The following is a 16,650-nucleotide window of genomic DNA, read 5'->3' on the forward strand; positions in this document are numbered from 1 at the left end:
GCAGCTAAATGTGTCGCGCCACAACTCCTCTCTCTCTCTCTCTCTCTCTCTCTCTGGCGCCCTAAACGTTTCATTTATTCAAGCTCAGAGCAAAACCTGAGTCCCCCTGTTACAGAAAATCGAATAGGACAGCCAAATGCAGAAATGCATGTGACACACGCAATATGGGCTCACAGCTTTCTTTGCACCTCAGCGCTGTTTCAAAAAGACATAGTCATAACCTGATAATGACTAGAGCCAAGGCATTACAGGGGTAGAACATCCACATTTCCATCTCAGTGTCCATTTTGTCTGGAACAAAATAAAAAACAAGAATTGAGCATTCAAAATGGGACCCGGACCAAAACTGTGAGTGTAAGACAGGGACAGAAATGAGCGTTACATGTGGAAAAGCAGCTTATGCAAATGATGTTTAGTAATAACAGCATTCAAGCAGCATTAGAGGGAGAGAGAAAACGAATGCTGCTAATTGCAAGAGAGCAAGCAGGCGGGCAAATGGGTAGGAGGGTTCACTCCATGTTGCCATTCAGAAACTATGGTTGGTGCTGGGGAACAGGCAGCAGAAGCACTGAGAACAAACAACACTGTACAGTAGCTCCAAATCTGCAAAAGCGTCAGCTGAGCAGATAGACTCCATGGTGGAAATTTAAGAGAGTTTAATGGTGTTCGCCTCAGGGAAACCTTTGTTAAAAACACACACTGCCAGATATTTTAATGGATACGATGCATCCCTGTCCGCGCTCAGATGTATTCTATCATAGTCACAACTGACACATTTGAAAACCCAGGTTATGAATCATTAAAATTTCTCATTTGCTCAACTTCTAACATGCGTCTTTTTGCTGCTGCTGTGTTTCACCTTCACTTTTTGAGTTAGCACAACCTTGGGACCTGAAAGAATTTGTGAACAGCTTTCAGTGGTATTTTTGGATGAAATCTATCCATTTGTTCAAGTGTTTTATCTTTCTTTTTTTTTTCTTCTAAATGTCATGTGACTATACTCTAGATTTCCACTTGTGATGACTGAGGCTAATTTGTATCTGATAGCGGTTGCTAGGTACATTATCAAGTACCTATCATGTCAAGTGTCTATGTTATGTAATTTGTAATATGGTTATATTTTTTAAGCGCAAGTATTTAAGGGTCAGATATTGGTGCCTGAGTAGCTTATATATTGTTTTAAAAAGCACAAATAATATTCTGGTGATGAGGTAAAAGACTTTGACAAACACGATCTATAAATGGAGTAAATGTTTCAGCAAAGACTCAAAAACATGAACATGGTGCTGGTGGATCTGTAAAAAAAATATGGACTGCCAGCTCCTGGGAGTCATTGTGTATATTGCTCTCTGTGGTCAAATAATAGGAAATGAATCCGTGGCCATTTTAAAGCATCAACTACACTCTATGTAGCACACACTGTTCCCTCGTGATGCTCTTATGTTCCAAGATTGAAATGCCTCCTCACCACAGACACTGATAAATACATTCAATTATGGTTTTTATCAACGCTAAGATAAAGTCAAACAACACTCCTGGTCTCCCCAGTCACGCTTAATGGGAAATATCTTTTAACTTCCCTCTGCCAGTCATGTGGCTGTACTCTTTTATTTGTACTTTTATTTTCATATATATTTTCAGCTTATGGTGTGTATTGCATTTGCATTCTCTCTGATGGACATTAAAGTGATTCCTCCCTGTGGTCAAAGTAATTTCTGATTTATGTCCTGAAATCTCTGGATTCAGTGGAAAGCGGTACAGTAGCAACTTCAAAGCGGCTTTGAGAAAAAAGTGTTGTGCTAATTAATTTTGGCAAGGTCTATTTGTGCATTGAACTGCCAGATGCTGAATTTAGGCTTTGGTAGTTTATGAAAGGTAAAACAAAACTTTTGCTGAAGAAAATGCTCTGAAAACACAATTTCAAACCTAAGCCTGATGTTCCTTTGCAGGGATTACAAGAGAGGAAGGTTAAATGTGTCCGCTCTGTGCAATACAAATAGAGACACTTCAATGTTTATAAGGAGATGTTGTCAGTGCAACAGATGCTGTCACACTGTCATCTATTAAACTAGGTTAAGTTAAGTTCAGGAGGTCAATGCTTGATTGCCAACTTCACCCAGGCTACAATTACAAGCTCTGTTAAACTGCAACCCTCAATAAGACCAGGACTTTTCAGGAACTGAGAAAAAAAGCCCTTTAAGCCTCTTTATAGTTCATAAATAAGAATTGGTCTTATACAACAAATGATGTCTTTTGTCATTGCCCTGCAAAACAACATATATGGCAGGGTGACATTGTTTGTCGGTATTGTGAAAAATTACTGTGCTGTGACTGTTTTTAACATCTGCAAAAACCTTTAAATGTGCATTTTTGGCCACTTGGGGGCAACACAAGAAGCTATTTACACAACAATGATACATTTTCATATTGTAAATGATGAATGCATAAGCAAACAGCTTAAATATCAACACATCCAGCAGACATAGAGCTACATTAACATTCATCTGGAGTTGTGTTTCTGGCCACCATACGATAACCCCCATCCTTTAAGCTGTGTTTTGGTCTTCACCAATTCCTGAGGGAAACATCCGTTCCTTTAGCAGCAAAATGCTCCACTACGTTCACCAGGTAGTTGCTAACTTTGTCTGTCTGCCGTTTGGTGATGGGCAGGCAGCGTACAGTGTTCTTTTCAAAGAATTTTGCCGAAAACCAGCTGCCTGCAGCGGCTTGAAATGAGATTGATGAGTGCAGTGAGGAAGATAATTCTCTGTGGGTTTGTAACTGCACATTACACATGCTCATTTTATCCAATGTAAATATAAAAATATTGATTAGTGCAGCAACAAATGCATTGACCCATCTAACTGTCTTAACCGGCGGGACTCCACAGCCAAAAGAATTCACATCTATTTGTATCCATCTCCAATCAATTTATTACAGAATTGACTGACTCTCCTAATCTGCTCATCAACCAGCTCCCAGCTCAAACACAATCATCTCTGTTCTTATATAACAAGCTAAGGTTAAATCAATACATTTCTTGTGCTTCCTGCTTCATTCTGGTTAAGTAGAATATGTTTCTTAACTAATGGAAATCACTTTAAAATGTACTTGAACACAACAAGAAGGCAGACATCATCTGTGTCTGATGTCTTCTTGACTGGAATGACATGGATAATCTACGTTGGCAACATGTCTCTGTATCTGTGTGCCAGAGTTTGTGCATGGAATATTTGTTATCTCTTTATGAGCACCAATGTGTGTGTGTGTGTGTGTGTGTGTGTGTGTCTTGTAGAGTAATGGAGGCAGCTGATTGGCAAAATCATGACTGACATCAGAGAGACAGAAAGACAAGCGCTCCTCTGACTGACAATAGCAGAGCAGAGTGGAGGTAAAGTGCTGAAGTGATGCAGAGTAGACTCTGCAGGTCAGGGATAAAGTGGGTTGAGCACGCTGCCACACCTGGCCCTTGTCTGAAGAGCAGGTTGGTTGAACAGCAAAAACAACAGCTCTCAGATTTGAAACTCTCTGCATGTCTACTTGCGGGTTATTAGCCACTGCTGTATAGTGTTTTTGTTGCTGTGGTTTTCTATGATGAGAAGAGGTGGAAAAACCATAACGCTGCCTGCTCTTGGATTTTACAAATCGTTTTTTTTTTTTTTTATGTCTGGTAAACTATCACTTATACAGGAGCAATATATAAGGACATGTACAGTATGTGGCAATAACTGCCTCACCATCTCACTGACTTTTATGGAACCTGTTGCACTCACCTATCCTCATCCTTAGAAATTATTCTGACAATCCTAAAGTGGTGCTATATTTTAAACACCAATATTCTCAGATGTAATCTTGCCAACATTCCCGCTACACTGTGATGAGGGGTGATGCGTTTTATTGTGGTGTTTTATTCTAATTAAAATTTTTACGCTGAGTGGCCGAATGGGGTTGCTCTCCCTGAAAACCAAATTTTTTTTTTTTTTTTTTTTTTTTTTCTGGCTTTTTTGTGCCTTTATTGATAGTGCAGTAGAGAGAGACAGGAAAAGGGGAGGCAGAGAGAGGGAGAATGACATGCAGCTAAGGGCTGTCCGATGCAGGACTCGAACCGGGGCCAACTGCAGCGAGGACTGTAGCCTCTACACATGGGGTGGATGCTCATCTAACTGAGCTACTCGACGCCCTAAGAAAGCTTAATTTTATAAATGAAAAAACCTTTGAAAGCTGTTGCCAACACTATTGCTTGCTATTATGATTTTAGCCATGCTGACTTTAAAGATGTATGTGATGACTTAAAAAAATGTAAAATGTAAACTTTTAATTTTTACCTGTTTTTAGCAGACTCGTACAGCATCTCATTAAACATTTAGCTTAACTTTAGCCCCTTCCCTAACCTCACATGTCAGATGGTTTGTTACATAAAACCATCAGCAAGGCTGCGTCGGAAAAGGGAAAGGACAGGCGCTTTCAAAAAGTACTTGGCAGGTTATTAGATGAATCATCTGTTTATCATATGACGTAGAAGGACAGCGCTGAAGAGGAAACACAACACAACAACAAACCGCAGTCTGAGGAGAGTTGAAAGCTAGTTAGCATGTCGGTGGATGATCCTTACCAACATTATAAGGAAAATTTGCGCATAAATACCAAACAGTCACTTCTCTGTAGTTCCTCCCTCATAAGACGCACCAAATAACTGTGGTTCGACCACAAACGAATATCTAGCAGCTTGGCAGGATGGATTCTAGCTTTCCAGCTTCCTTGCAAGGTTACTCCTTCCTAATTGCTACATTGCTAGTTTTAATATTATTAGTTTCTTGTTCTGACTTAGCAAAATAAAAGATAATAAATTTGCAGTCAGAGTGTGTGAGAGACTGAGTGTGTGAGATAATTGTATGTGGCCTTCTTGCTGTGTCACTTTGTTTCATTCACTCTTTGTCGTGTATTTTACATCCTTCCAGCTCTCTGTAGCTCCCTGTGGACACGCAACCACACACACACACACACACACACACACACACAAACACACACGCACACACACACACACACACACACACACACACAAACACACACGCACACACACACACACACACACACACACACACTCTTCATGAAAGAGGTTCCTTTAGAGGTGAAAGCATAAATTAGGAAAGCAAGCTCCCCTTTGATGAGCTAATACCTGTCTGCCAGCATCATTCAGCTGTTCAGTACACGCCAGGAAACACACACATGGCCTGATATCTGTGTTGGCCCAGACTTCCTCTGTCATTTTTCCACACTCTGTCTCTCTATCTCCTTCTCTCTCTTTCCCTCTCTTTCCCTCTCTCTCTTTCTCTGTGACCCAGAAGCATTTCTTCTGCCCATGGAGACTTCCACAAAAGCTAAAAAAAGCTTTCCCACTTTCCCATCCCATCCTATGGAGGAAAGAGAAAGGGAGAGATATAGGAAGAAATGTAACCCTAGAGTGACATTATAATGGATAGTTTAAAAGGCATGTTCTGCATCTGAAAAGAAAGAGTGCCCCTGCCGAGAACTTTAATATGCACATATGCATTGAATGTAACACATGCAACATAAACAGAGGCTAGTAAGAGCAGAACTTGTCTTCTCTTCTTTTCCACCACTGGGAGATATTATAGGAAATAGAAAAGACTTCTTCAAGGAAAATGGCAACAACAAGAAACTAATCCCTTAGTGTCAGCCAGCAGAGAGGTTTTCATCAGACCAGGGAATCCTGTATATAATAACTCATTGCCAGATTTTATCAAATGCAGCAAGGTATCCTGATCCACATGAAGTTGATCGCTTTTCAATAAGACAAATTACAGTTTAGAATACAAGGCTGGTGTTTTGATGCATTTGTCTTGTTGACAAATCCCATGAAAATACACTGGCTACACACACAATACTAATAGAATTAATTCATGAGTGGTTTTGGTCCTTTCACGTACTAAAACAGAGACTGACACCAGAACATTTTTCAACCACTATAGCTTTGAAAATCTGTTGTTGGGTCACTTTTATTGGTGAAACACATGTTTACTGAACAGAGCATCCTCAGATCGTGTATTGTCAAGAAATTCTTAAAAATGATCAAACTTAAGGATCCAACAAAAAAATATTTGCAAGTCATAATCACAAAATTACTTCTCACATGCAATTAATTTATAATTTCTTCATTTGTAATTTCTGTAATTTCCCTTTTTTGGTAGAAAGGTGTGGATCTTACTCTTTGAACATCCAGAACACTGTGGGCCAAAATCCAAACAACTTGATATGTGACAGTGATGGAAATTGTACTATATTTTGTCTCTTAGGTTCTTCCTGTTGGAGGATGATGGGTTACAATTTGAGCTGCACTCACGCAGTGCTCAGCAAATCTCCAATGAATACTGCTTAGCTAGACTACAAGCCTCAGTCATCCTTAGCTGTCTTATTAATGTCCTCCCCATGTAGCATACGGCTGACAACTGCCCTACAACAGGCCGGTGCCAAAGACCTCCTCCTCCCATGAAATGATGGGGGAAAGATATTGCATGAATGAACTGAAAAGTAGCATCAACGTTGCTGGGGCTTTTACTGACAACTGTGAAAGTTCCTTGAGGGCTATTTCATGGTGTAATGTGCCGCTGTATAAGTGTGTGAGACGACTCTGCTTGCCCTTTTCGAATGACTAAGATTACTGCTACAGTCAGTCACTGTCACTCAACATTGACTAACAGACAGAGAAAGAGAGGAAGAGGAGAAATATGGAGAGGAAGAGATGGAGTGAATACCCAAGGGGGAGGAGTAATCACAAAAGCAGATCATGTTGACTCAGAACAGTCTTCATGTGTACAAACGTATGCGTATGTGTGTGTGTGTGTGTGTGTGTGTGTGTGTGTGTGTGTGCTCTTCTTTTTGATTGCTCTATAAGGAATGGCTGCCATTGCCTTGAAAAACCAAATAAGGGAGAACAAACAGGGAGAGAATGGACTAGCGATATTGTTTCCCTCTCTAGATTTGTGTCTGTGACAGAAATACCAATTATTCATTGCTGGAGAACATTTCTATTCAATGCTATTGGTATGTGGTCTAATTCTTCTTGGTTGCCTTGGTGACATGCACATCAGGAAGACAACACGGCATCTCACAGCCTTCCAGCCTGTTAACCGATTTCTTGCCATCTAGAGAAATGCTCTCAACCGTGAATTAAAGGGTTAATAAAGAACAAACAACCAAAAAAAAAAACCCACACACATCCATACCTGCCAATGACGAGAAATTCTCCAAACACTCCCAGTCGCCTCATGGCCGTCAGGAGACCTCGGACAGTCATGCCCTCGCAGAAACACACCACTACACGAGCTTTGGGTAGACGCTCCCGTAGTTTCCTCAAAAGGCGATCGTAGTGCTTCTCCCCAGCGTTACTGTAGATCTTGTCCGAGTGGGCGATGCATAAGCCTTCCTGTGAGGCCAGCTCCTTGAAGGCCTCCATGCCACTCTCCCCATAGTTTCCTGTAGGTAATGAAGAAAATGGACTGTTACTAAGTAGTGACAATTCAGCCTGAAAAGATTCTGTCTTTAAACCAAAAACATTTTCCCTGTGTAATGCATTCTCACCGTCTGGTATTCCCATTTCTTAAACGAGTCTTTGTGGATGTGTATAATAATTTGGCTGTGATATCTCTGATTATTATATTATTTTCTGATTGTAAGTGACACAATCAATGTTTTAGAAATCACAAGCATTACATGCCTTGTTACTTGCAAACACACATTGACACTGTTAAATAGAATGAGTAATTACTTTCAGCCATACATTTCTAATTATTTCACTGATGGACAATCAATTATGCTTAAAGCACATCCCCAAGCAGTTGTTCAGTGTGTCAAGCCCTGACTGAGCTGAAGCTCTGATCCTCTGATAATGAGTGTCAGGGAGTTTACTGACTACTGATTGCAATCAAAGCCAAAAGCAGTAGATAAATAGATAGATAGATAGATAGATAGATAGATAGATAAATAGATAGAAGATGGCTATCCTTGTTTAACCATCCAAATCAAGCCACCCAAATCAAGAGCCCTGCAAAGCTGTTTGAGTCTAAATCTTTTATTTCCATGTGAACTGCAGTGCTTGACTAATGTGCCATGGTCTGGATTGTTGATAAAGCCCACGGCTCTTTAGCATGAGAGCTGGATTACACAGACAATCCAATCACTGGTGCATCCTTGAACATGTCTGTGTGTGTGTGTGTTTGAATGTGCATGTAGTCAGAAGGAAATTAAGACCACCTATCTATAAAAATCTAAAAACATTGCAATAGTGCAATTTCCTTGATGTGAGGCTGAGGGCCTCCACACGGCACTCCCCTTATATGTGTGGTGAAGAACAAATACTCTATCTGTGCATGTCATGGCTTTATAGAGCAAGGAAGACCGCAGCTAAAATAGGCATCACAGTAATGCATTTACTCTGGCACACAATGGGCCCATGTGTTGGTTTTCCAATAGTCCTTTGATGATATTTTCATTTGCCTCATTTCGTTCTCCCACTGGTAAATGGAAATAATAATATCCAATTATTTTACTCTCTCCATCTAGGCTATGAGACAGGTGGGTGGTGGTGCATTAGCTGACAGCCCATTTGACAATGACCACTGAAAACCTGCTTTGAGTATTCCTACCAGACTGATGATAATCAGAACAGGTAATTTATGCAATTTCACAGCCCTAGCTGTTGCTACGGGCAACAAGCTGCATTTATAACTTGTCTAAGGTGGTGGAGAGGGAAAACTCATGAGCTTAAGCCAGTCGTGACCAATATTTCAGAGACAACTAAAGATAGAGCAAAACAAGCAAGTGGATTTACATATGACTTCTTAAAGGTCAGGGTAAGGTCTGCATCAGGCAAAATATGATGTGAAGTCTCACATATAAAAATGTACTGTGGCTCTAAACTTCTCAACTGTTGTCTCTTACAAAACTGAGCATACACTCAGTGTAAGGATTTATATTTGCATAAGGTCTTCATGTAAAAGAAAGACAGAATTCCAATTAAAGCTAACAAGTTTGCACTTTAAACTTCATGTTTTTTAGAAGGTATCCTACTTTTACCACTCATGCTGTAGCATAAGTGATGTTGCTTGCAATCAAATTCATCACTCCCCAGGCTGGTCTTTCATTACTCTTAAATTATGACTTCAGTCCCAGAGGATCCTCCTGTAGGTATGCTGAAGGTCAGACAGCTGACGCCACCTAGTTATGCCTCCAGGTACTACAGCTCCCTAACTCCCTCTCTTCATCTATCTTTCTATCACAGCAACCTGTGTCAAAGCCCCTTTCCAACACCTGACTATAATAGGACTTTCCAAAGATGTTTTACACTCCCTGTGAGTCCCCAGTTCCTCAGGGGGAATCCTGGGTAATGTAGCCTGTCAGTCATAATTTGGATGCACGTCACTGACTGTGTTTCACTAAGACTTTAATGAAAAGCCATGGACATAATTCACTTCACAGTAATTACTCTGTCTACCCAACTCGTCTCTCCTTTTTACCTCCTGTCTCCACCATGACTGTTGTGCTGTTCGGCTGAACAAATGAGCAAAAGAGTTCCCAAAAAGAAAGTGAGCCCGTCATGGTATGAAATACTGAACACTATTATACCTAGGGTTTTTGTGGAGATAAGACATTCATTTTAATTTATATGGACCTGGTGAAATTTGAAGCAGTATTATAATTTCTCCTCCCAGCCTCATCCTCCTGACTTAACCATGGAATTAATTTAACATTTCTAAATGAACACCTAAATTGTTAATGCTAAAATGGTCCCTTGTGTGCTTGGCAACATATTGACATTTAAAAACAGTGACTGGCTACTCTGATAACACAGCCAAGCACCTCCAGCTTTGGTTCCACATACTAAAACATATTATAACAAAGTGCCAAGGAAGAGGAAAAATTAGCATTACATACATTTCACAAAAGAAACAAAGGAATAGACCACCCCATATGTACTCGACATACACTGTACTTACAGTCCACACCCTAGTGCAGGTCATTTAATCCATGCACACACAGCTCTGTGATGATGCATGGGAATGCGTGGGAAGATGTGTCACCGAAAGTAATATCCATACAACAACTCAACTCCAGACAAATGGATAACGGTGTACTCAAGTATGCACATATATGAATGTGACTATCTGCTCCAAAAAGCCAGAATGAGAGACTGAGACAGGGCGATGTAAATAAAGAGAGCACCAGTCCTCCCCAAGAGACAAACATGGTTGTACACATGCAAAGTTGCAATTATTGACAAAAACCTGTGAGTATGTTAATGTGAATTGTTTGGGAATGCAGACCCAAAAATTACCCATAGGTCTTTACACAATTTTGCCGAATCTTGCCAGTCATTTTATCAAATTATTTAGTAAGCCAGTACAACTCAATTTCAAGTCAACCCATCAAACACCCCAAATGTCTACAAGGTCTTGATAAAAAAAAACTGTTTGGTTATCCTGTATATTTTCAAAATGTTGGACTTGTGTATAGTATCTCAGCAAATGTATTATGCGTGTGTCTCTATCAAACTCAAAGTCTGTGATTAATAAGAACATTACATTGATACCATATAACAAATACCACACTTAATGATGAGGTCACTAAAAACTCACTGTATCATTCACTAACAGACAACATGGCTGTTGGCACATTATCGGAATATTCTAATGGTTTTCCAGTTAGTGAGGTCAGTGATGGTGTCTCACCCTCAGTGTGCACCGCAGACACATAGGTCCAGTTGTACCGCTTGACAATGTCCAGCATGGCCCGGGCCTGGAGGGTGTCTGAAGGCACGACCCTCAGGAAGTACTTGAACAGAGTCTTGTCACTCAGGTCGATGCTGGTGGCAGAGTAAGCAATCTGTGGGATGTTGAAGAGCTGCAGCAGATTCTGCACCTGAATGGCCACAGAGCTGGATCCTGGTCCGATCACTCCAGCGATGGGTTTCTTGCTGGGTGGAGGCTGGTTGGATGGGGTGCCGTCAATGCACCACTTGGATCCGTCCTTATCATCCCTGATAGAGATGAGGGAGTCCCGGATGAACTCGATGCTCTGCTCCAGGGCCACAGAGGAGTGCCAGCAGGAGTCCCGGATCTCACAGCCCAGGCTGATGTTGGGAAGCAAGTTCGGGTCGGTGTTGATGCGGTCCAACGTGTGGAACATGGCCTCCACCCTTTGGATACCATACTGCTCGCGGACGTCCCCGCACTTCCGCTCGGCCACTTTCTCCGCGGACGGCTGGTGGTGGACTGAGAAGAGCGCGCCGATGATCACGTCTCCGTCCATGCGAGCCACGGAGCGGGACACGGCGCGAGGGACCACCGAACGCTCATAGATGCTGCTGCTGTGGGAGAGCACGAGGACGCGGAAGAAAAATGTGGGGAGACACAGGAGAGCGAAGAGACCCATCTTTACGCGTGCCATATTGTGCCACATCGCGTGAGCCGTGCCAACTGTGCAGGCATACTATCCGCTGTCTGTCAGTACATCCACGTTTATCCCAGCGACCATGATCTGCGAGCACGACACCTGTAGCATATCCACGCACACCTGCAGAAAAATGAGACAAACAGCTGTAAGAAGCGACGCCAGATGTGCTGAACGTTTTGTAGGAAGAGTTGACTAAGCACGCATGCTCTTTTCCATCAACGCCCTGTTTTACATTCCTACTGCTGAGGAGTCCTCATGCCTCTCTTATCAACTACCATTGAGGTGCCTTTGAGCAAGGCACTTAACTCACACCTAACTGATCAGTGGCCAGTGGTTGCTGAGCAGGACTAATGTCAACAGGGAATTGCCCAACCGTGCCTGTGATTAGCTCTGGATGGAGCAGACAGGTATTTTAAAATCCCTTTTAAAACAACCGTGCTTTTAAGACAAATAAGCAGCGCTGTGAGCGGGGAGAGGCTCGGTGCTCGCTGTCCATTGACAAAATCAGGCAGAAACCAGATTTCAGCACCGCGGACAGCGCGCTTTCCAAACACGTTATGAGGACGTGTTTGGGACTGTTGCCTGGGCTCGTCGTCCTCTCACAGACACATTCTTCACGACCTGACTCAGCTAGTTTCTAATGAAGCTTAGAAACAAAAATCCTTCCCTAGTCGACAATGTTTTCAATTCTACATGAGGATTCATACAACATACCCTGCTTTTACCCTGGCACCGCACATTCTTCTTCCTATCTATCGTGAAGTCTACGATTGTTGATAACAATAATAATAATAATAATAATAATAATAATAATAATACAAATAAAAGCCTACTAATGATAATAATAATAAATAAATAAAAAAAATACCCTAAAGATAATATTAATAATACACGAACTAAGGTAATATCGTTAGCAGAGGGAAGCATAACAAGAATGAAAAAAGACAGATATAAGGTATAGGCTCCTTATATCTGTCTTTTTTCATTGTCCTGTTAACATCCTACATATTATGAAGCTGCTTTTTCTGTCTGTTGCATCAAAACTTACCTGAATCCTTCAGACATGTCGCGTGCCTTCGTCCGCCTTCTGTAGCGCGTGGTCCTCGGCTGTTACACTTGAGTTTCTATCTCTCTCCCTTTCTCTCGCTCTCTGTCTCCCTCTCTCTTTCTTTCGCTCTCTCTCTCTCTCTCTCTCTCGAAAACTGAACATGAAGACCCCCCCATCCCATGAAACCATCGTATTTACCTCTTCTGTCTGTATGATACATGATTAAATGGTGATAAATGTATAATCAGAATAAACCCTGAAATGTTTTATCAGAGCTAAAATGAAAAAAGGGTAGCTTACATCAGTAAAAAAAATCACATTAGTCGAACATTTGAGCTTGTTATCACTATTATGTCATGCACGGTATTTTATCCAGGTATGAACAGATTTGGAAATGTTTGGTGGAAAAGTGCAGGTTATCTCGGGTTGGATTGGATTGACACCGCTTTCTTGTAGTTGCTGCAATTAATCACACAACTTCTTATTCTTCCGTACGTTTTTCAGTGTGCTTCAAGTCCTACATGCTTGACGCTAGAAATCAATGATGACATCTAAAAATCTATAAAGGCTACAAGCCTGACAATTGGTGAACATCTTCCCCATTCTCCAGGGCTGCACCTACATAAAATGGTAGTGATATAAATCAACAAATAATGTTTCAGCTAATATCTCTTGAACCATGAGACGTTGACCACGCCAATTTGCGTCATAAAAAGTTTCCGCCATTTTGAATTATTTTCTAAATACACTTTTGACTACCTATCCTACACCCTGATCCAAGTCTCATCAAATGTGGCACGTATCATGTTTAGACGACCCGTAATACAGCCCATACCTTAGAACACCCTAACACCCTGAATAAGACTACTGAGTTTCAAGCAGTTTCCCCGCTATGGTACCTTATGGTAAAAAACAAAAACAAAAACATTAATTGCTAAATAGAAATCGCTATACTCTCAGATAGGGATGGCTAAAAACAAGATTCCAGTTTTAAACTGTCAAATATCCCATGACACGCCAATAGTGGCTTGTAAATAGCTTGTTGATAACTCATATAATTAATGAGTTATCAATTTTTTGACAAGTAGTGCATAAAATCACTAATATCTTGAAAACTGACAGAGATACTGAAGAGATTGATATAAGCCACGCCCATTTGCGTCATAAAAATTTTCCCACCATTTAGAATTTTTTCTAGACAGACTTTTGACTCCCTCACTGACATCTTTAAACCAAGCTTCACCAAATGCCATACATATTACGTTTTAACAACCCAGAACATTTCTCAGGTGTTAAATTTGAAATATCAGGTATCTGTTTCCATGATTGGCTGACAAACCTTTGTGGGTGTGGTCAAATCAATGCAACCTGTTGTAACTTTTGAAGGTCTCATCTGACTACAACCAAATTTGGCTCAACTATACTGACTGAGAGTGACTGTCAAGTTTCATGCAATTTCGCCACTAGTGGGTGCTTTGGTAATAAAGCAAATATTGCTGAATGCAAATGGCTACTAATCTCAGACCTTGGTTGCTGGAAAAATTGTTACACTTTTAAAATGTAAAGCATGACTAAACCATATTAGCTTTTAAACAGCTTGTTGATATCTTTTATTTTTTTATACCTTTATTTTCTTCTTGTATGTTCTTGTATATTGTCCCTTGCTTTGACCATGATAATGTAATTTTTTACGCATTGTAGGCCTAGTTAAATCTGATATCTTCACTGTATGAGTTAACTTGAGGCCTGGTCTCTCTCAGCTACATAAGCAATAAGTTACATTGGATGTTTTCAGCACCATAGACAGCAACCAACAGTTTGAATCGTACCGCCTAGCGTTTGGTTGAAGGTCACTGATGACATTTCAGTCAACCTGCTGAAAAGAGCTTTAGTCACTCCTCCAGCCTGATGTTAACATATGGCCTATGCAATGATAGTTTAGTCTGTTTTATGTTATTCCAAGTAATTGTAAACGTTTCATTTTGAAATAAATTACATAAAAGTATTTTGTTCATGTTAGCTGATTGTTTTGATTACTGTGAAGGCCAGCTCCAAGAGTTTAGCCACCACTATAAGCTTCTATAAGAGAAGACAAGTTCTGAAAGAACTCCACTGCTCAGCGGTGAAGACAGAGACCGGGCCATGATGGTCTAACTGCACCCTGCACATTAATCCCAGGCAAAGATAAGGCCCACTCCCCAGGGAGGAGGAGGGGGCATGCCATGCAGTTTATGTGATTGGGTCCTGTCGTGACTCACGCCAGGCGGTATAAATCACAAATAAACTTGTAAAGGAGTCGCTATGACACTGCCACTGCTGGTGCCCGGGGCTTCGGGAGCGAGCATCTGATATTGAACCTGAATAAAAGTGACATGTTTGAGAAAGAGAGACTACTTGGATGCTGCAGCCACACTTCAGGGCAAAGGGCGATGGTGCTTGGTTTATTCCCGGACTACAGTCTGCATTGGTTGACCGCAAGGCTTTCCAACAATGACTTCAGCAGTATTGTTACTTTGAGCATTGGTGAAGAGAGGCCAATCCGGTAGATGACTATCAATTAAGGAAATGTTATATAATGGGTAGGCTATATTGTATTTTTTCGTTATTTGTTTCAGGTTTCGGAGTGTTTCTCCCTTTCAGTCAGTAATATTGATGTCTCTGTCGCTGTTTATACGCTTGTGAAAAATTGGATGGTCCAAAAAAATAGACATACAGTTCTGTTTTATTTCCTCAAAACATAAACCCCATTAATCAATCTGTTGGCAGGCCTATTTTTCATGTTTCATGTTAGGCCGTGCTTTGCACAATTTGGAGTAATGAGGAAAGTTGGCACTTATTCAGCAACATTTGTCCTTTTCATTGACTGACTAAAATCTGACTAAAATGAAATATTAAATCACTTCGGTTGAAAACTTGCAAAGGAAAGCATGGTTTCCAGCAACTGACAGCTCCAAGGAAAAAGCAGATGCCCGGGGTTTAGGTGAGTTGCAAAGTTCATAGCACCATCACTGGTGAAATGAAGTCAATAAACGTAAAAAAAAAAAAAAAAACATGGATGGCAGGTGGAAGAGGAAATCCAATGTTTAAAATAAATGAAATAAAATATCTAGTTAAAAAAGGTGCTCTGAAACCAATGCTATTTAAATATCAAAGTCTGAGAAACCACATTCCCATTTCATGAAAAACATCATTGTCCTCATAACATTTATCATTCATTGTTGATTCAAATAAAGACATACTTGAACGACTGCAGACTGATGTCTCGATTATTAACTACTTTTAGCTTCAAAATTAGTTTCCAAAAACAAATTTGTTTTCTATTGTGACTTATTAGATTGAGCAATTATAACATCGCCCACACATCCATCCACTTATCTATCTATTCCTCAACTCACCCGTCATTCTCTTTACAAATTTATCATCTGTCCTGGGTTGGTAGTTGACAATGCAGGACACAGGGTCAATATTCTGAATGTGTGTGAGAGAGTCTGGTTGAATCATGGTAGACCTTTTGGTGGCCTCTTATTTTCTCACTTTCAGTGCTGGCCTCAATAGTAGGAGTTAAGTATCATATTTTTAATGGTTACCTGGCACAATATAGAGTAAACTGCAAATGAAACACATGAACCAGTGACTCATAGATGTATGCTTGGATTCATTGACTGCATATTGCATATTGATATATATGTCATATATCAGTACACCATGTAACATATAGTAACTCAGTCTGTATATGAAGCCATTATAGGCTCATACATTGTATGGAATTTGAAATTTCAGTTGTTTGGATTGTACACAATGGTTGAGCTATAAATACAACAGTGAATTTTCATTTACTTACTTAGCTCAGTGCAAATATTTTAAATGTTATTGATTTCTTAAGAAAAATTATTTTAGATTTTACATCATGTAGGGATGGTCCCACTGACTGCATGGGTTTGTTTCAACACCTCATGACAAGTGTATTCGGAACTGCTAAGCACTGTCCTGCTGATGTGTCCATGAGTCAGGTCCTCCACCTCCAGGGGTGATGTTTTGTAGGTGACCCCAACCTCGAAACGTGGCGTCTCCCTCTGTTAACAACAATGAATTGAGACACAGTCACCAGTCTACCAGCTAGGAGGCAGCTTCAA

General features: G+C 40.6%; 1 protein-coding gene across 2 annotated transcripts in view; it reads right to left on the reverse strand.

Moving 5' to 3' along the window:
* grm1 (glutamate metabotropic receptor 1) overlaps positions 1-12,576 on the reverse strand; it is a 33,163-nt gene extending 20,587 nt beyond the window's left edge. For both annotated transcript variants that reach the window (XM_022770091.1, XM_022770102.1), the window contains exons 1-3: positions 12,518-12,576; positions 10,746-11,589; positions 7,245-7,494 (exon numbers count right to left, since the gene is read on the reverse strand). In XM_022770091.1, the coding sequence (XP_022625812.1) occupies positions 7,245-7,494; positions 10,746-11,475 (980 nt within the window). In that variant the 5' untranslated portion in view covers positions 11,476-11,589; positions 12,518-12,576. The remainder of the gene's footprint in view (positions 1-7,244; positions 7,495-10,745; positions 11,590-12,517) is intronic.
* Between the last annotated feature and the right edge of the window lie 4,074 nt (positions 12,577-16,650).

The sequence above is a fragment of the Seriola dumerili genome, unplaced genomic scaffold (assembly GCF_002260705.1).
Source record: "Seriola dumerili isolate Sdu_G_001 unplaced genomic scaffold, Sdu_1.0 BDQW01000025.1, whole genome shotgun sequence".
Taxonomy (NCBI): domain Eukaryota; kingdom Metazoa; phylum Chordata; class Actinopteri; order Carangiformes; family Carangidae; genus Seriola; species Seriola dumerili.